Genomic DNA, 21,106 nt, shown 5'->3' on the forward strand with positions numbered 1-21,106 from the left:
AGGGTGGGCGGGCGCCTGGCCTCTGCCTGACCACACAACGACCCCCTCCTGCCCCATCCCCAAGCTCTCGCCTGAGCCCAGCCTGCCTCCCCTGTGCTCTGCTTCCCCGCGCAGCTTCCAAGCCGGTGGAGGGTGTGGGGGACACGCGTCAACGCCGAGGAAGAGGACGGACAGCCAGCCAGCCAGCCAGGGAGACGGGCTGTAGCACCCACGGAACGCCCAGGTACTGGTTTGGCAGAAGAGGAGGGGAAGGAAGCTGGCTGGTGCAGCCCCCATGCCAATCTGCAGCACGAGCCTAGGCGTGTCTACTCAGAAGTAAGTCTCATTGTGCTCAATGGGGCTTGCTCCTGGGAAAGGGTGCATAGCCTTGCAGCCTGAGAGCCCAAGCCTATGCATGTCTACTCAGAAGTAAGTTCCACTGTGTTCAATGGGACTTACTCCTGGGAAAGTGTCATAGCCTTGCAGCCTGAGTAGACAGGCAGAGGAAGGGCTCTGAGGCTGCCGTCCTCTCCCCACTTTCCTGGGAGGAAGCCCCACTGCCTCTAATGGGACTGACTTCTGAGGAGACAGGCAGAGGAAGGGCTCTGAGGCTGCAGTCCTGTCCACACTGTCCTGGGAGGAAGCCCCACTGCCTCTAGTGGGACTGACTTCTGAGGAGACAGGCACAGGATTGGAGTCTAAGGCTGCCATCCTATCCACAGTAAGCCCCATTCATTAAAGTAGACTTCTGAGCAGACATGCATAGGATTGGGCTCTTAGGCTGCAATCCTAGGCACTTTCCTGGGAGTAAGCTCCATTGACTAGAATGAGACTTACCTCAGAGTAGACATACCTAGGATTGGGCTCTTAATCCTGGCAGAGATATATATCTGCACCCGTTTTCACATGCTAAGGGCAGATGAAAAGGGATTCTACGTGTGTACAACGTGCTATCCAGCCTTGCCAGAGATCCTCCTCATCCTTCCCCCACAAGCATGCCCTCCGCCAGCCAGCGTTTGCAGCTCCTCTCCTCTCCAGCAATGCACAGCAGCTGCTCAGGGCAGCAGAGAACATACAATTGCATGTCAAGCGCCTTCCCAAAGACACAGAGTATTCTGATACCTGAATTAAACCATATTTTATCGCTTGTTTGCAAACGTAGCTGTTTCTATGTGCACCTAAGGACACCTCTTGTGTAAGAATTCCTTTTTTGTTCTTACTCCCACAGTTGCTTAGAGTAATTTTACTACATGGAACTCATGTAAGCCATTTTCCGGAATCCATTCACTGCTTCCTCTCCTCAAAGTAGTGCCACACTACATACTACACGCTACAAGTGCACCTGTACAGTATTTTTCCCCATGTGTAGAAAAAGTAGCTAGGGGGACGGGGATGTGATGTGGAGATTGACAGCCCAATCCTATGCATGTCTACTCAGAAGTAAGTTCATCTTTAGGGGGGAAGCACATAAAAAAAATTTTTTTTCTCCAATAAAAAATTGTTTATAAACAAATAAACAAATAAATAGTAGGGGGGAAGTGTGTGCGTCTTATGGAGCGAATACTGCAAAAAAAAAACTCCGCCCCCAGCCCCGCCCCCTGCCAGCTCTGCTCGGCTTCCCAGGAAAGTGTGGGTGGGGTGGCAGTCTTGCTGAGCAAGCCCCTAGTGCAGGGGTGCTCATTATGTCGATCCTCGAGCTACCAGTTGATCTCCAGGTGAAATGAGTCAATCGCAGGCTTCTCTCCCGCCCACACATCCCTAGGAGTGAGCCCCTGGCAGGCTTGTGAGCCCAGGGAGTGAGCCCAGGGAGCCCAGGGAATGAGCACCTGACAGGCTCCTCCCTGGGAGAGGAGCCACGGGCAGGCTTTTTCCCCAGTCCACGACTCTACTGGGGCTGACTTACCTTTCCCCTGTTTTTGCACAGGTATGTATGGAGATCTGTCCCTTCCCCCCACTTCCATCTTTTGGTTCTGTGTGCAAGGGGTTTTGCACTGGTCTTGCTCTGATGTCTATACAGAGATCTTCCCTCCCCCACACCTTTCCCCTGCTTTTGCACTGGTATGTATGGAGATCTGCGCCCCCCCCCCCCACTTCCATCTGTTGGTTCTGTGTGCAAGGGGTTTTGCACTGGTCTTGCTCTGATGTCTATACAGAGATCTTCCCTCCCCCACACCTTTCCCCTGCTTTTGCACTGGTATGTATGGAGATCTGCGCCCCCCCCACTTCCATCTGTTGGTTCTGTGTGCAAGGGGTTTTGCACTGGTCTTGCTCTGATGTCTATACAGAGATCTTCCCTCCCCCACACCTTTCCCCTGCTTTTGCACTGGTATGTATGGAGATCTGCTCCCCCCCCTTGTATTGGAATCCAGGAAGATCTGGTGAGGAGGTAGATGTGGTGTCAGCAGTGGCCCCTTTAAGGGTAAGGCCTGGGCATCCAGCAGAGCTGGAAGGCAATAGGGCCCTCGGGGATATAAGGAGTACCAGAGGCAGAAAGGGTTTGTGGGTTTTGAAGGAGTGCAGGTTGGAGGTAGGAGTGGAGACTGACTGGGTTTATTGAATTTGGAATCTGACTATGGATTGTGACTGGACTTGGATACCCTGATGGATTTAACTGACCTACCTGGAACCTGACCTTGGACTGTAATTTGGCTTATTGGCTCTGGACTCTGATTTGGCAACTCTGATTGATGGGACTGATTTACTTGGCATCTGTGGACTGGAACTGGACTCACTTTTGCTTGCTGCACTGGTGAGTTGCACAAGGGGGACTGAGCAGCCTTAAGCGGGCACGAGGCCCAGTGGATTGGAACATAAGAACATAAGAACAGCCCCACTGGATCAGGCCATAGGCCCATCTAGTCCAGCTTCCTGTATCTCACAGCGGCCCACCAAATGCCCCAGGGAGCACACCAGATAACAAGAGACCTCATCCTGGTGCCCTCCCCTACATCTGGCATTCTGACTTAACCCATTCCTAAAATCAGGAGGTTGCGCATACTCATCATGGCTTGTACCCCATAATGGATTTTTCCTCCAGAAACTCGTCCAATCCCCTTTTAAAGGCATCTAGGCTAGACGCCAGCACCACATCCTGTGGCAAGGAGTTCCACAGACCGACCACGCGCTGAGTAAAGAAATATTTTCTTTTGTCTGTCCTAACCCGCCCAACACTCAATTTTAGTGGATGTCCCCTGGTTCTGGTATTATGTGAGAGTGTAAAGAGCATCTCCCTATCCACTCTGTCCATCCCCTGCATAATTTTATATGTCTCAATCATGTCCCCCCTCAAGCGTCTCTTTTCTAGGCTGAAGAGGCCCAAACGCCGTAGCCTTTCCTCATAAGGAAAGTGCCCCAGCCCCGTAATCATCTTAGTCGCTCTCTTTTGCACCTTTTCCATTTCCACTATGTCTTTTTTGAGATGCGGCGACCAGAACTGGACACAATACTCCAGGTGTGGCCTTACCATAGATTTGTACAACGGCATTATAATACTAGCCGTTTTGTTCTCAATACCCTTCCTAATGATCCCAAGCATAGAATTGGCCTTCTTCACTGCCGCCGCACATTGGGTCGACACTTTCATCGACCTGTCCACCACCACCCCAAGATCTCTCTCCTGATCTGTCACAGACAGCTCAGAACCCATCAGCCTATATCTAAAGTTTTGATTTTTTGCCCCAATGTGCATGACTTTACACTTACTGACATTGAAGCGCATCTGCCATTTTGCTGCCCATTCTGCCAGTCTGGAGAGATCCTTCTGGAGCTCCTCACAATCACTTCTGGTCTTTACCACTTGGAAAAGTTTGGTGTCGTCTGCAAACTTAGCCACTTCACTGCTCAACCCTGTCTCCAGGTCATTTATGAAGAGGTTGAAAAGCACCGGTCCCAGGACATATCCTTGGGGCACACCGCTTTTCACCTCTCTCCATTGTGAAAATTGCCCATTGACACCCACTCTCTGCTTCCTGGCCTCCAACCAGTTCTCAATCCACGAGAGGACCTGTCCTCTAATTCCCTGACTGTGGAGTTTTTTCAGTAGCCTTTGGTGAGGGACCGTGTCAAACGCCTTCTGAAAGTCCAGATATATAATGTCCACGGGTTCTCCCGCATCCACATGCCTGTTGACCTTTTCAAAGAATTCTATAAGGTTCGTGAGGCAAGACTTACCCTTACAGAAGCCATGCTGACTCTCCCTCAGCAAGGCCTGTTCCTCTATGTGTTTTGAGATCCTATCTTTGATGAGGCATTCCACCATCTTACCCGGTATGGATGTTAGGCTGACCGGCCTATAGTTTCCCGGGTCTCCCCTCTTTCCCTTTTTAAAAATAGGCGTGACATTTGCTATCCTCCAATCTTCTGGCACCATGGCCGTTTTGAGGGACAAGTTGCATACCTTAGTCAAGAGATCTGCAACTTCATTCTTCAATTCCTTAATAACCCTTGGGTGTATGCCATCAGGGCCCGGTGACTTATTGATCTTTAATTTGTTTGGAATTTGGCAGAACATCATTGTAGCAGAAAGATAATGTGATCCCCTATTTGTGTGCACCTGCTTTTGTGAGCTTCATAAATTCTGACTCTAGCGATGATGAGTTCTTGGGGTTTCCAGAAAACTAGAGTACTCAAACCTTTAAGTCTCTCCATTTGTTAATGACAGTGATAATGGTTCTTAATGCCACTGTTGACTGCTGTTCACTTTACATGGTTCAAATGTTATTCTGTTAGTGTAATAAAATATTTAATAAACTATATTTGGTTCAGAATATTTTTTTCCTTGTTTTCCTCCTCTAAAAACTAGGTGCGTCTTATGGTCAAGTGCGTCTTATGGAGCGAAAAATACGGTAAATAAAAGATTAACAAGTTGTGAGCCCTGCACTTTTTTTTTTTTTTTACAAAAAAAGCACTACCTTTAGATGTTTGAGGTCACTAAGTGAGCAAGCCAGCACATCCAAGATGCTTCAACAAACAACTGGCTTTATAAAAATATCTACCACAAGAGCATCAAGCAAAGAAAAAAAGAAGTTTCTATAAGAACATGCTTATTCCCTCCCCCCCTAAAAAAACAAATAGATGTGTCCACCTCCCACAAAACATCATGGAGCACAAGAGAATTACAGAATCTATCCTCTTTCTCTGTGGTTTACATGCAAATATCAACTTGTACAAGCAGAAGCATCTTGAGAGGTAGTATGGAGCTAGGTTAGAATGCTGGACTAGGAGTGACCTGGATTCACATCTTCTCCTAGTCATCCCTTAAAACTACAGGGCATTTGGCACATACATGGGGGAAATCGGTAGACTTCCCAGCATGCATTTCTTCCAAACCACACCTGGCATTTTCATTCATACAAGTGTGGATGGGAGACCGCCTGGGAATACCGGGTGCTGTAGGCTTATACCATAGTATTTCGAGACTGACGGTTGCCAACCAAGTGGATCTTTGGAGTCAAGCCTGTTCAAGTTGCTCATAATTTTTCCAGTTCATCCATATTCTATTAAGTGTAACCTTTTTCGACAGCAACACTTGAAAAATTAAAAAGAAAACATGCAAAATTAAATTTTCTTATCAGATGCAGCTCACTCTTTTCCTGCAAGACTGAGACTTCACAAACGGCCAAGAGCAACAATCCAGAAGTTAACTAAGTGCCATTATGTGCAGTCACACTATGGACTCCTGTTTTGATTAAAGGGAAGGGGAATTGTATCAGCATCTCTTCCTCTGCAGAAACGAAGGGAAAGGATTTGTACAAACGTCTATTTTGCCTGGGAGAAAAAGATGACATAGCTTTCCTCTTAGTTACCAAAATCAACAGGCTGTCAGAAGAAGGGCTTTTAAAGCATTCTATCAGGAGAACAGGCATGCTCTTCATAGAAAGGGAGAAAACCAAAACAAACAAACACATCCACAGCTGCCACATGACTACATAATATCCAGCATTTTGCTCTGCACCAGCAGCATAGCTCCTCTTGGCTCAAGGTCTCCTTCATTAAGTATCTGCAAGCACAGAAAAGGACTTTCTCAAATGGGGAAATCTCTGAGAGAACAACAGCAAATTCCTTTGCGTGGATTTCTGCATTACAAACAAAAAGCCCCTTAAGTCAGCAGTTGGCAAAGAGCATGCCCAAGCACAAGCCACTTCTCCCCAGCATTGACCACTGTTTATACGAAAAATAATAAAATAAAATGGCAGCACCCGCCACAATTGAGACATCAAGAGTCCATGACAGGTGCAGGTTGTGGCCATATTCCTAATTCTATGAAACGGTCCTTCATCCCAATTACTTGATGCTTAAGGGTTAAGATACTCTGATTAGTAACCATGTCAAGTGGTTATATATTCTCCAACAGCAGCATACACCTGCAGAATATCACATGATATCCAGATTTTGCCTTGAGACGACTGCTTTATTTGAAAGCCAGCTTAATTCAAATAGCTGCAAAGCTATTCCATTCATTACAAGTACTGAGTAACTGTTTCACTGCTGCTCTGGTGCCGAACTACTGTTTGCCTCTCCTATCCTGTTAGCTCTTCTCTACCTGATGATGCCCTCTTTTGTGAGAGCAGATTTGTGCGGAAGGTAGCACACTGTTCTCATAAAATTGGATTGATCATGCTCAGCTCCACTTCATCCAGAAACATAAGACGACAGGGTGGAAGAAACTGTCATTTCATCACTCAGCCATTTTGATTTAAGCAGGTCTGTCACAAGATCAAAGACATCTCAGTCAATGAATGCTAAAAGTGTTACTTAAAATTTGCATGTACAAGTAAAACTATCTTTCAGAAGGGGAGAAAGAGAGCACGCTTTTGAAGAAAAAATTATTTAAGCACAGGTTGCAGCAAGCACCATCTTAAGAGATCCATTCTGTTCTGTGTATGAGAGAGAAGGGGGCAAAACGCCTCTTTAAGATGGTGCTTACCACCTACAGTTCTTTCAATTGTGTGTATTAAAAATAGTTAAATGTTTTTTAAAATCTGCTGCTCCAGTAATTGGGGATACCTTTCTTAAAGTGAAAAAGATTTTGAAATTGACTAAACTAAAATCAACCAACTAAACCTTGCAACCCTAATTCTAAGGGCAAGAAGGCAAGTAGTCTGCATTAGAAGAATGTCAGAGAAGGCAAGAGGGCACCATGAAAATCCTGCCAGGTTACTTGCAGCTCCAGACTGGAGTTAATTTAGTTGCTCAGCAGCACCCACAATTCACACAGACACACACACACACACTGCTCCTCAGTTGTGACAGAGGTTCCTCAGGGCAATTGCTACTGCTGTATCTACAAACAAAAGGTCAGGTTATATTCCAGTCTTGAACACATTACTTGGAATGAAGTTCAATGGAAATAAATGGACCCAACTTCCATTTATTTTGGATTGGCATGTAAACCTTCTAACCTGGGCCAAATGTCACTAGTTGTGACTTCTTTAGGCAGGAGATTTAATACACAAATAAATGAACAGAATCAAAATAGCATACCATATGAAGTCATTTTCCTTTTAAAAGTGTTGAAAGGCAGACAACATCCCTTTTTACTAAAATGCTACTGAACAGAGAGCAGACTCACTAGTGAAAACACAAAAGTTTTTCAAGATTTCAACAATTGGGGGGGGAGAGAAGCAGGCAGGGAGTTAAAACTTACAGTTTAAAAGCCCCATATAATTAAGCCTTGCAAAAAAAGGTTGCAAGCAGGAATACATAATCATAAAGAATCACAGCACGGTGTGAACACAGCAGCAATTAATAATATATTTCTCAGTAATAAAGTGAAAAACGTAGTAACTTTAAAAGCAAACAGAAATTAGACTGACTCATAATTCCTCCCATTATAGACTTCAGCATATTAAAGACAAATGTTATGACTATACCCTTAGGCTCAGAAAGTCTGCATGGCCAAATCAACAACTGTTACAAAGATCGCTGAATGTGATAGGTAAATGTAGCATCCAATTACTGAAGCAGAATCTTGACTATCCCTTTTAGAATATCATCCTTTCTACAGGACCAACACACAAAATTGGCATAGGGGATTATGCCGGCTAGCCTCAACACATGACCTGACACACTTTTTGGCAATATCAACCCTCTCCAAACATTTGTAGGAGGCAGGCTCTGAACGAGGAGAACGTTCCTCCCTGTGATTTCTAACCATGGCCAACCAGGGTTATAAGTTATGGGGAAGAAAGCTCCCCATGATGAGTGGCTGCCTTCTAAAGACAAGGGAAGAACATGGTGACATCTAAGGACGTGACCAGGTAGTACGTTAGTGTAGGGGGGCACAGCTAAATAGGGAGGTCTTCCATTTGCCTTCCTCATGCTTTGGTCTTCCATAGAGGGCCAATATTTGAAGAGAGCTTCAGGGGCTTTGGGGGGGGGGAGAGGGTATTTTTAAAAAGAGAACAGTGATAGGACTGAATAGGCAACAGAATAAGGAAAAGTCTTACATGTATACCCACGTGTATGTATACTTGCAACCATCGTTCAAGTACAGATTCCAGTAACTGGGAGGCAGACATTTCTAGACAGAGTCACAAGTAGCTGCTGCTTTCAATGCATGCACACAATCCAGTGTGTGTGTGGGGGGGGGGGAACTATTTTACACATTACACACAGGCACACCAAGGGAGCTACAGTCAAACATGTGTCCCTGACAAGTACACCTGTACAAGATGCATACAGTGGGCCCTCCTGATCCATGGGCTCAGTATCTGCAGATTTGAATGATGCTGAGCCTGAGGCTGGAGGGCTTCAGAGGACCTCGCAGATGTGACTGGAGGGCACTGCTGGTTTACCAGCATGAACTAGAAGTGCCTTCCAGTAGCGTCCAAAAGGCCGCCTGAGAAGGTCAGGAGCTGCATTCACCCTCCAGAGGGCTAGGCACAGCCCTAGTTGTTGCAGTACCACAACCACAGTTTCAATTATCTACCGAATTCAGTTCCCACAGGGGGTCCTGCAACACATCCCCCACAAATACCAAGGGCCCCACTATATCTGTACTTGACATGTTATAGGTACATCTAAAATATAACACATGACCTGGGCCAACACACAAAACAGGCCCCATGTCTTTGTTTTTCCTCCTTTCACTGTCAAGTTAAAGTTGGGGACGAATGCCAAAGCAGGCTCAGGGGCAATTATTGACAAAAAGAATCCACAATTGGATTTACATGAAAGTCACATCTTGACTCACTTTGCCTCCCTTAAACATTCAGCAGCAGCAGCAGTTCAAGACACAGTTATACCTGCAATCCTACAGTCTCAACACTTGACCGAGTCATCTTGGTATCAATGCAAATGATTAACAGGTTAGAAAAGTACCTGCCCCTGTCAATGTCTCTCACAGCTCCAGTTTGCAACAAGCCCGGACCAGGCTCATCACTGGAACAAACAACCCAAGAAGGCTGAAGAAGTCTGGAACAATTCACAATACGTTTGAGAGTGCGTTCCAACTCAGAAAAGCACAATTATCATAATGTCCCCTTCTACTCAGGATTCTAAAATAGCTCTCCTACAGGAAAATATCCTTCTAAGGGTGCAATCCTAACCGACTTTCCAGCACTGAGGTAAGGGCAATGCACCCCTGAGGTATGGGAACAAATATTCCCTGACCTTGAGGAGGCCTCCGTGACTGCCACCCAACTGCAGGATGCGGCATATGCCTCTTTGGCACAGCTATGTCAGGGCTGGAAAGTGGGTTAGGATTTGGGCCTAAGATGTCATTTAGAAAAACTTGCAGCTCCAGCAGCAACATGTATAAAAAATGAAGTCAAAACTCCACAAATAAGGAAAGCCTGTATTACAACTCCAAGGTGTTCCTTCATCCTCTCCTCTTCCAAAACTTCAAAGGCCATATACCATGGTACACACATGCACACTCTGGTTTTTATTCTAGCTATAGCAGGGGTGCTCAATAGGTGGATCGCGATCTACCGGTAGATTGCGAGGCAAAATGAGTAGATCGCGGAGTGCCGACCCCCCTTCAGGTGCCTCTGGGAGGAAACGCCGGGAGTAAGGCCCATTGTACTCAATGGGGCTTACTCCCAGGTAAGTGTGGCTACGATTGCAGCCTCACAGCCTAATCCTAGGCATGTCTACTCAGGAGTAAGTCCTGTTATACTCAGTGGGGCTCAAGGTACACCAACATACATTGTACACATAAATGTTATATGTTATGATGGCGCGAACATTGTAAAAAAAAAAAACTCTGGTAGATCTCCGGGCCTTGCTGGGTTTCAAAGTAGCTCTCGAGCCAAAAAAGTGTGAGCACCTCTGAGCTATAGCTTAGCAGCCTCTCTACAAACCACCAACATACTTTTTAACCTCATGGGTGGGTAACAGAAAAGATGGCTGTGGAATTGAAAGTAGCCATACAATAGGGTTCCCACTCTTGAAAGCCTTGTCTCCATCTACCCAACAACATTTCTCCACCAATTCCCCCCCCCCAATCCTTCAGAAAAGAAAAAAAAATAACACAAGCAAATTTATACATCTATGCTGATCCTCCAAATGAACACAATGTATTTCAGTTGCAGAATTTCCTGTCTGGGCACAGACCTCCACTTCTCAAGATCATGTGAATTTTCAGTTGCCAAGAAGCTAAAATTCTTAGCCTGTGTATATTATCAGGCCCTGACTCATATGCCAAATTAATGAATGGCACTATCAGACAGCTAGTTTAGCTCGTTTTAACAAACTAAAAGAGCAGGAAGAAGAGGCCACGGCAAAAGCAGGGCACAGTGACCACACAAAGTTTGGAAACCATTGCCCAGAAGCCTTCCTTTAGGAAGGAAGACCTCGATTATTTTTTGAAGAAACTTCACGCTGAAAACAACGGCAGATTTTTTGGGTATGAAATGGAACGTTCTTGGTACCACAAGACAGAAAAGCCGATCTAGCGGCCCACAAACAGGGGGACTTAACCAAGTCCTCTCAGTTAGCAGACCTCAACAGCCGTCGTTTATAAACTCTATGCCAAGCACACAGGTGACCAGATGTCTGAAATTTTGTTATCTTTATCTTTTACCAAGATACTTCAGGCTATCACTTTGCAGCCCTTTTAAATGCAGCTACAGAGCACTGAAAATTAACACAATTTCCAAAAGCCATCAGCAGTTCGAGTGGAACGCCGATCATCACATGCGGAACTGTAAAGTGTTTTTCGTAACTGACCACAAAGAACAAGAGTTTTAAAAACAAAAAAATTGCACTAAAAAGCTTCAATTAAAAATGCATAAGGAAATACACACACAAAAAAATCCCAAATCCTACTGATAGATTTTGGCACTCCTAACATCTGACGGATTGTAAGCATTTGTGAAGTTTAGCAGACAATGCACAACAAGCTCACTAATGCTAATTTATTTTTCCCCTCCCGGGGGACTTCATCACTTCTCAGCATTTTTATTTATTCCAGACAGACTATTACATCAAGAGGATAAAAATCTGTAACAGAGGATAACGGTCATTCTACTGAGAACTGTTTTAGAAATGCTTCAGTGTAAAAACTTTCATTCTCCCCAATCTGAAGCTGAAAGCTATCTGGCCCAGAGTATAATTGTTCTATTACCTAATTTTTAAGAAGAAGAGTATTCAAGAACATCATCAAAGAACTGATCCCACCATCTACAAACTACGAAGCAAACTGATTTAAATAACTTTCATATTTACAGGGCAATTCTATGCATGTCCATTCAGAATACAGACCCACTTAGTTCACCTACTTACTCCCTGGTAAGTATGCTTAGGATTGCAGCCCAAATGGCTCTCCAATTGCTCAGTTCAACCTCAGTGTCTCTTCTGCTGGCACTGACTGCCATAAAGCAGTCAGCACTTATCATAGAAGGTTACTACTCTGCGCACTGCCAGGGACACTGGTGGGAAGTCCAGAGCCTTCCCACAAGTGCCACAGATCCGGAGCTGCACATCACAGAAAGTGGTGGATGAGATGGGGAAATGGGGCAACAGTTGGGGGGGAGGGCAGACCAGGTCTGAGTAGACCCTCCCCCACAACACAGAGACATTCCCAGGTCACAGAATGATTGTACACTTACCCAGATGAGACCTCTACAACTGCCCCCACCCCCAGGATGCAGTGGTAGCCATTTGGGTACCACTGCAATGGCAGAAGGGGGAAGAATAGGACTGGGCTCTAAAGTACATAACATCAGCAGCATTCTTTTGGGTATTTTATGCTTCATGTTTCTCCCGAAACGGGCAGTCTGTTCTTTCCTCCTTTTAATATGCTGAAGTTCTCTCCCTCTTTTTCCCCTTTCCCCTTCTCAAATCATCCTCACTGCATTCATTAAGATAACCGGTTTCAAGTTTTTCAAAAGCTACACTCTGGCATCCTTAACCGTACAACCAGTTTCTGTAAACCTACTCATGGATATCAGAATTCTCCCCTCATTGCCTTTTCCTCTGAAGCCTGTTAGCTAGTTCATCTGCCACTGCCTGGGAAAGAGAAGACAGACATCTGACATTCTTAATCTGCAAGGACTTCATTAGACAGTTCCAGAAATATGAAGCATGGGCAGGAAGGCACTCAAAAGTAAAGTCATCATTAAAATGTAAGACGTATCATCTCCATAAAGCCAGAAGACTAACTCAAGTCTTGGAGGGCCCTCTCCTGTACATTCCATATTTTCTGGAAGATAACAGCATCACAAAAACACACAGGTTTTTGCTATAGACATCCTTGCTACAAACATGCCAAAATAAGCCCAATTTTCAAACACACAGAAAGAGAACCACAAAAGCACCTCATCAGAATGCTCAACAAGGAGTGAATAAAATATTAAAAAGGACAATATTCCAAACTTTTGGAAGCTTTCTATCCAGAAGCTTTCTATCCAGAAATACGAACAGCACAAAAGTACAAACACAAGTCTCTACAGGTTTACTACTACAACAAGAAAATTATCTCAACTGAACAGAATTTCTCTTAAAATAAATCTGCCTTACAATACATCACTTTGAGACTCAATGCAACACCACAAGAATTCCCGAGAGAACAAAGTTGAGCTATACAGAGGTTTACAATGCCAGTCTTATATATACTATTTTATAAACATATAAGCAGGGTACAATCCAGCAGAATGAATGAATGAATGAATGAATGAATGAATGAATGAATGAATGAATATTGCGGGACAAATGCAGCCCCCAGAAGCAATTTATCTGGCCCCCTTTATAACTGGGTTCTCCCAGAATGATAATTGGGCCCTCTCATGCCTTGGAAATATGAACAAGATTTGCACATTTTCTTTTCTGTCATCTGCAGCTAATGAGTTGCTATGTGAGAACAAAGTGCTTATTCCTGGCCATATCTGCTTAATGATGTCACTTCCGGCCCTCAGCAAGCACCATAAATGCTAACTTCTGTATGAAACAAGTTTGACATCTCTGCTCTAGAATACATGAGAGTATCTCCAAAACTGGCAGATTTTGGTTAGTAATCCATAATCTGTGCAATTCTATTCAGCATACTGCTCTTCTCAAATGTATTTCAGTGAGTTCCAAGCAGTCTTAAGTAAGCAAAGAACATGATTATTTTTAAGATTAAAGGAATTCCAAGTTCAACTGAACCTTATGACCCACACCTGAGCGCTCCATATAAAAGAATGCAATAGGAAGGCAAAAAGTGAATTCAGAAGTATTTAGCTACTTAGTGGCAAATGCTATTGTACAGCTAGCTGATTTATTAAAGAAATGGGCCTGAATCTATTTCAGTGCAGAAAATACTAAAACCCAGCATCAAAGCAAGTCATTGAAGAACATTGTAGCAGTATGGCTACTGTTCTCTGAACACTCAGAAGAAAATCTCAAATTGGAAGCAAAGAGATTTGCAAAAAAGTAGCACCCAATATAAAACTAAGCACACACATCAAAAAACTTAACTGTTTTTCAGGAAAGCATGGACTTGAACGGAAAATACACTGCAAGCCCAATAAATTTAGGGGCCCTGATGGTGGCAGATCTCTGGTCATATTATGTTATTAGATTTGCAAATACGTTATTAGACTAGTGCTTACCAAACTTTTTATGCACCAGGACCCACTTCAAAAACGACAATCACAACCGATTAGACCAGTGTTTCTCAAACTATGGGTCGTGACCCACTAGGTGGGTTGCAAGCCAATTTCAGGTGGGTTCCCATTCATTTCAATATTTTATTTTTAATATATTAGACATGATGCTACTATGGTATGTGACTGCATTTGGGGAAATGTGACAGACCTGTACTATTAACAAGTTACTATGTATATTCTTTTAACAATGATAGTAAATGGAACTTACTCCTGGGTAAGTGTGGGTAGGATTGCAGCCTAGGATCGTTAAAAATTTTCCTGCTTGATGATGTCACTTCTGGTCATGACATCACTTCCGGTGGGTCCTGACAGATTCTCATTCTAAAAAGTGGGTCCTGGTGCTAAATGTGTGAGAACACTGCATTAGACAAAAAGAGATCTAGAAAAACATTTATTAATAGTAAATTATTTATTAATAATAATTAAGGTCCTGTGCTCCCAAGGCTGCTAAAGACCTTATATATACAGGGGGGGCCCATATCTGTAGATCCCACATTCTCAGATTTACTTATCCATGATCAGATCTGTGGGGTCTCCCACACGCACCCCTTCTGGTGGTGAGGGGTGCTCTGCTTCCTTTTGGAAGCTTGTCTGTGCCCAGCAGAGGCCACAGATGTCTGAACCTTAGAGGCAAACACACATGACGTCCAGTTCTTCCAAAAAACGAGAAATGATGTGTTTTGTCCTCTCAGTCTGAGCCCAGCAGAGGGTGTGAACAGATGTCTGAGGCCTCTGCTGGGCTCAGATGACCCATCAGAGGGGGAGCAGAGCTTGCTTCAACTCTGCAGGGTGATCGCCCATATCCATAGTTTCACTTAATTATAGAGGGAATGTTCTGGAACAGAACCCCTGCAGATACAGGAGCACACCTGTACTGTAATGGTATGTTTGTGTACTGTAGATACTATTTACTAGACTCACCCTAGAAATGGAGTTCAAGGACTGTTCCCCCAAACCTTTATAGTCATTCCAGGGCACCCAAAAGGTTGAACAAGATGCAAGATGTGCAGTTAAGGACCTCCATGCAAGATAGAAGGTTGAAACTGAGTTCATAGGTGATCTCTGGCAAGACAATTACTAGAGAAAATTGGAAAATGTGACATTTGAATTTGGCATGTATGAAGATTACCTCATACCAGCTAACAGTTTTCTTCTGCAAACTGGGAAAGGGTGCTTGCAAAGTTTTTTTTAAATGTTTCAGAAACTTTTCAAGACCCACCAAAAACAAGCTTGTGACCCACTGGTTCCAGACCCAGAGTTTGGGAAAGACTACATTAGACTACACATTTTTATGGGCCTCCGGCTAATAAATGCCCATCTTGCTCTTTTAGGTTAAAGCCAGGTTCGTGTGTGTTTGTGTGTGGTTTTGTATAGCTTTTCCCTATTAATATTGTTTAGGGCCACTATCAGGGTCTCTTCATTATTTGGATCTGCAGAATATTTCCACTTGACTTAATAATGTTGTAGGTTTACCAGGGAGATGAGGAACTGAGTCTTTTTCCAAGATACTTCCACCAAGCATGACCAGGAGCACAGATGTACCCTACTGGTAGACCTGGGCTCCAGGTGGAAGTTGTGCTTCATAGGGCCAGGACTCCTCCACCTTCAGAGGGAAGTGGATGCAGGAATAAACAGGGAAAGATTGCATGATCACAGGAGAATATGCACTTATTCCATTATACATATTTTGCCTACGTTATAGTAAGGAGCATGGCAATCTGGAGCCAATTCTTATCACAGGCACAGGGTATTTACAAGACTGCCATATGAACTCACATTGAATCCACATTTGTACCCATCTTCTACTACATAATGGATTGGTGAAGCTTATCAAACTTCAGTGCTACCTGGGTGCATTTTGCAGAGTGAGCCACGAAAAATGGCAAAACCTTTATACGTGTAGCATTTGTCTAGAAATATGGCCCTGTACGTCCCTTCCTTCCAATAAGGAAAGCTGGGGGGGGGGGGAAGCTTTAGACTGGCTTTTAAAAGTCAGAGAAAAGTGCTGAGAGTGTCTCAGCAAAACCATTTTAGGACAGAGTATTGTTACCCTCTCCTAGATCTCACATGAACTTGGCTAGGAGTAAACATATTCACTATAATTTGGTCTGGCCTGCTAAACTGTAAACCATCTGCTTTTTCTGGTGTGCATTCCAGTTTGCTTAAAGGTAGCTGCTGAAAGAGAGACTTAATGCCACTGGCAGAATAGCTACATGTTGGCAAGTATTCCCCATTGACCATGACTTTGAAACTTGATGTCGGTGGCATCTCCTGTTCTACTTTTACATCCTGTACAAGATGATCCCTGGAGTGATCCTGCCTCTGGCATCCCTCTTTTACAAGAACTTCATAGGGATAGTTTTAGGAGCCCAGAAAACAAGCCCAATTGACAGCTCAATTTGGAGGAGATATGGGAAGTCTCCCCTCTGAGATCATGCTGAGCTTCGGAGTTCTTCAGAGTGCTTCCAAACCACAATGAGATTGCAGAGATGATTCTTCTCACCCTTCTTCCACAGTTCCAAGGTTAGATGAAGCATTGGGACCCATCAGACTTGCCGGAGCTGCGGGCAGGCATCCACCACAGAGAGTACTAAGTTTGCAAACCCCAGGGCAGTATGGAGAGTCCCTGTTTGCCTTGCTGTGCTAAGGCAAAAGCAGCATGCAATTTCTGTATTTGGAGGAGAGAAAAAAACCGAAAGGACCAATCTATATGCTACATTGGCCCTACATGCTACATCAGACTATTGGTCCATTGAGCCCAGCATCAGACACCATGACAACAGTGACAATCCAAGCTCAGGTTTCAAGTAGAGATCTTTCCCAGACTTGCAACTAGAAATACTAAGGATAGACTCTGGGACCTTCCACACACAAAATATGTGTTCTACCGCTGAGCTATGGCCCCTCTCCAAATCCATATCCACAAAAATTCTTCACAAGATACTGCTTGCTTTTAAACAAACTTGTACCACTATCCAGTGTCAGATTTCACTTAAAACGGATCCCTTCTTTATACATTATTGCCGCTAGCACCATTCTTACATCTTACAAACCAGAGCTCAGACACAAAGGCCAGCAGATCTGCGGGAGTCTGCCATACAGATGTGTGATTTTGCTCAAATTCCACCTATTCTCAAGTCTTACAACAGTGTCATATCAAACTTACATCAGTGCTTGTTTTCCTGAAGTGCTCCCATGGCCTGCCTTCTAGATGTAATTACTGTGCAATATATATCAGAATCAGAAAGAAGGGCTTCACTTGGAAAAATGGAATCAAGAAGAAATCAATACAAAGAAGATAAATGTTTCTTCTCAAGAGCTGCAGAATTTCAAACAGAAGTTTTAGCACCACCCTCCCTCGGACTTATTTTGAACTGAAATCTGTTCTTTGTTTGAAGGAGCTGCTGCCAAGAGAGAGAGAATTCAGATACAACTAAACTATTTGTATGGATGTTGGGTTTTGATCTTTTGGTTTTAAAGAACTACTTTTTTTCCTGCTCTTTTATTTCAACCTCTAAAGCAATCCAAGGTTTAAAAAAAAACAGTATCAAAAAGGTCAATGTCACAAAACTTTCTGCTTTTAATCACAGCTATAAAGAGACACTAATAAAAATGATTAAAAGCCTAATAAAACTACAGTATGGAGAGGAAGTGGCGTATGAAGTCAGCAACAGATCCCAAGGGGGGAGGAGAAAGGTGTGGATGCAAGTACACATCCTGTGACTCTAAACTTAGCTGAATTTGTACTTTTGGTTGCAATCCTAAACACACTTAAGTAAGGCAAGTGTGTTTAGGCATGATGAACTCAGAGTAAACATGCACAGATTCACACTGTAAGAGTGAAATCCATACATTGTAGGGAGTAATTACTACTGAATAAACATGCATGAGAAAACATGCATAGGATGCTGCAAACAGATCCGTTTCCCTGCTGCCCTAGGGAAAGACCCCTGCCTATATGTAAGATATTCAGAGAAAAAGTTGATCCGGCATTTTTCAGCATTTCTCCCCACCAAGATATTACAATTAGAGAAGGATGCTATGTAGAACACAAGATTTTTCCTCAGGCAAATTTGCGGGCTACCTATTTAAAAAGGGGGGAGGAAGGGGGAGATCCTAGAAACAACACACAGAATGACATAGTTAAGCTTCAGACATTCATCTCTCCAGCTGCAGTAGCCAACATTACGCTGCAATTAAAAACACTGGCAAGAGCAGACAACAAAGTCACACCTTCTAGAAAACAGGGATGGGTTAATTGTAAGTTTAAGAACAGCTCTTATCAGGGGATCTGTGCACATATGTTGAGGGACTTTTGGGATCTGTGTTGAACACAATCCAGAAAGACCAAAGCTCAGCGGTGCCTCTACTGGTCCATGGATGTTACTGCACATGGGGAAAGTGCAAGGGGGGGGGAAGAGAGAAAGAGGGAATCTTCCTGCTAGCTTCCCTGACATTTTTAACTTTCCTGAGCTTCACGGTCAGCCTGTAACAAAAAAATGAGGGTATAGGGAGCAAGTGTGATGTGCTTTTCGATACCTGGAGAATCTTGCCTTTAACCAATGCTTCCACAGTGTGTGTGAATAGGGGGTAACCATCTCTCTCGCACCCCCCCCCAATTAATAAAGCACACTGTGGAGCAGGAGACTCCTGTAAACACCCAGCAACCCGAGAATCATTTTAACAATGCCCATTTCCCTAGAACTGCCTGGGAAAGGGAAGGCAACATCTCAGGCCAATCATCTACATCTCATCTGCCCAGTTCAAACGCTGGACATCATGGACGATCTCAGAACCCTGACTTCTCCTCTCCCAGAAACAGGATCCGATCATGTCTACCAAGGTCAGTGATGTGACACTGCTCAGCTCGATCAGGGGGCATGGTGGGCAGGACTGGTGCAGGTGGAGACACAAAGAGTCAGGATGGGGTTCATTGTTATCCCCAGAACTGTGATACAAATGGTGGGCAGGTATTATTATTATTATTACCCCGAGGTGCCATGGCTGGAGTGCTTCCTGGTGCCTACTCAGCCATCAGCATGGAGTAGGGTGGTGCTCAACCCCCCCCCCACTCACCCACACCCACCCACATACACACACACACACACACACTACTGGCATTCATACCCTGTGATGCCCAGGCTCTGCCTAGGGAAGCACTGCACCAAATCCAAGATCTAGGCAGGCGAGGGAAAGGTTAGGTAAAAGGGGGGGGGAGTGGAGAGATATTGGTAACCTCTTCCCCCCCCCCTTAAAAAATCAGGACTGTGGGAGAAGGGCTAAAAGGGGTACAGTTCCGGGAAATGGGAGGGGGAGTTCTCTGCTCCCTAAAACCTGCAATTCACCAGGCATCAGCCAGTGGGGGGTGGGGGCGAAGAGGGATACATGTGCCTGCTAAAAGGGGAAAGATAAGGAGAGGTGATAGGCGGCAGCACCAGGTATTAAAGTGGCAGTCCCATTAGACACACTTAAGCGCTCACACAGAGATACACACGGTTGTGGAAGGGAACACCGAGGCTGGTGGGCGCAATCACATACACTCATTCACTCACAGGGGCAGGCATGGAGAGGAGCACACCACACACACACACACACACTGCACAGCAGGAAGGATGCTCGGCTGACGCCCATGGACCGCCACCAGGATCGAACGGGTGAGGGGCTGGAGCAGTCGGGGGGGGGGGCGGGGGGACACAGATGAGAGACAGTGAAGAGACTGAGAACCCAAGTCTAGGCATGTCTACTCGGTGCCCTTAGAGTCAATGGGGCTTACTCCCAGGAAAGTGTGGATAGGATTGGGCTCCAAGTTGTGCAGAAGGTTAACACAGTTGGGAGGGATCAAGGTTTGCTTTTCCTCTTCCTCGCCCCCCCCCCCTGCAAAAATCTCCCTGTCCAAGCTGGGCACCACATCCCCAGAAGGACCCGGTCTTCTCATTCCCTCCAGATGGGGAGTCTCAAGACACCCAGAACCGAATTGCCACCAAGAGGCACCACAAGCCACACACGCCTTCCTTGGGAAGGAGGGAGGAAAGGGGGGGCAGAGGGACACCTTTCCCACCTCGGGCTACAATCCATCTGCCCTCGCCCGCCACCAGTGGAGGGATGGGGGCGATCGGAGGGATGAAACAGAGCAGGGGGTTCGGCGAGCCCCCCCCCTCCAGGTCCTGAGCTCCCATCCATCCCAGCCCGAGCCGGCCGGCCGCTCGCTCGCTCGCTCACTCACCGGGAAAGCACACCACGTAATGGAGCACGGAGACGGCGACTTTCAAGAAAAAGATCCAGCAACACGGTTGCAGTAGCCTCCGCATGTCCAAAGCCGTACATCGAAAAGGGGCAGGGGGCTCTCTCTGGAAGCGCAGCAAAAGGATGCGGGGCTCCAGGCGCGCGGAAACAAACTTGCCGGGCAGGGAGACAAAGTTGCCGGCTGCCCCGCCTGGCCTTTGCCTGCAGGGGAAGCGGAGCCGCGGCGCGGCGCGGCGGTGGCCCCCCGCTCCTGGCAGAGGGGCAAGCCCAGCCTCCCACCCCGCGGTCTTTCAGCGGACAGAGCAGCCGCGCTGCGGGCCTGGGGACCGCGAGGGAGCCCGCAACTTCCTCCACTCTAGCCTGCGAAGGCGCCGGGCAGCGGGGGCGAGAGGGCGCCGGGGCTGGGCGCGCTCTTCATGCGGGCAGCTCCTCGCCAGGCCGGAGGGAAGCAGGCATTCTCGCGGGCGGCGGCGGCGGCAGATCCTCTCCCCAGCCCAGGCGACGGAGGGTCCCCGGCAGCAGCCAAGAGCAGGGATGCCCACCGCAGCTCTCAGTCCATGCCGGGGCTGCGAGCTGGCGCTCCGGAGCGGGCGGCGGGCGAGCGAGAGTCAGGCAGGAGCCGCTGGAAGCGCTCCATTCTTCCATACAGGAAGTAACATGTGAGCCTGGATCCTGGCGGAGACTTTAAAGCGGAGAGGGAGAGGGAGCGGAAGGGAGAGCAGAGGAGAAGCGAGGAGAGGAGGCGGGGGCGCGCAGGGGGAGAGAAGGGGGGGCTGGCTTGGCGCGCCCCCGAG

The 21,106-nt window shown here is 45.9% G+C and overlaps 1 protein-coding gene across 3 annotated transcripts in view; it reads right to left on the reverse strand.

The window, feature by feature from the left end:
• The window catches only part of PTPRG (protein tyrosine phosphatase receptor type G), a 659,913-nt gene extending 639,361 nt beyond the window's left edge, over window positions 1-20,552 (reverse strand). For all 3 annotated transcript variants that reach the window (XM_066613931.1, XM_066613930.1, XM_066613929.1), the window contains exon 1: window positions 20,293-20,552. In XM_066613931.1, coding sequence (XP_066470028.1) covers window positions 20,293-20,377 — 85 coding nt within the window. In that variant the 5' untranslated portion in view covers window positions 20,378-20,552. The remainder of the gene's footprint in view (window positions 1-20,292) is intronic.
• Between the last annotated feature and the right edge of the window lie 554 nt (window positions 20,553-21,106).

The sequence above is a fragment of the Tiliqua scincoides genome, chromosome 2 (assembly GCF_035046505.1).
Source record: "Tiliqua scincoides isolate rTilSci1 chromosome 2, rTilSci1.hap2, whole genome shotgun sequence".
NCBI classification, from domain to species: Eukaryota; Metazoa; Chordata; class Lepidosauria; order Squamata; family Scincidae; genus Tiliqua; species Tiliqua scincoides.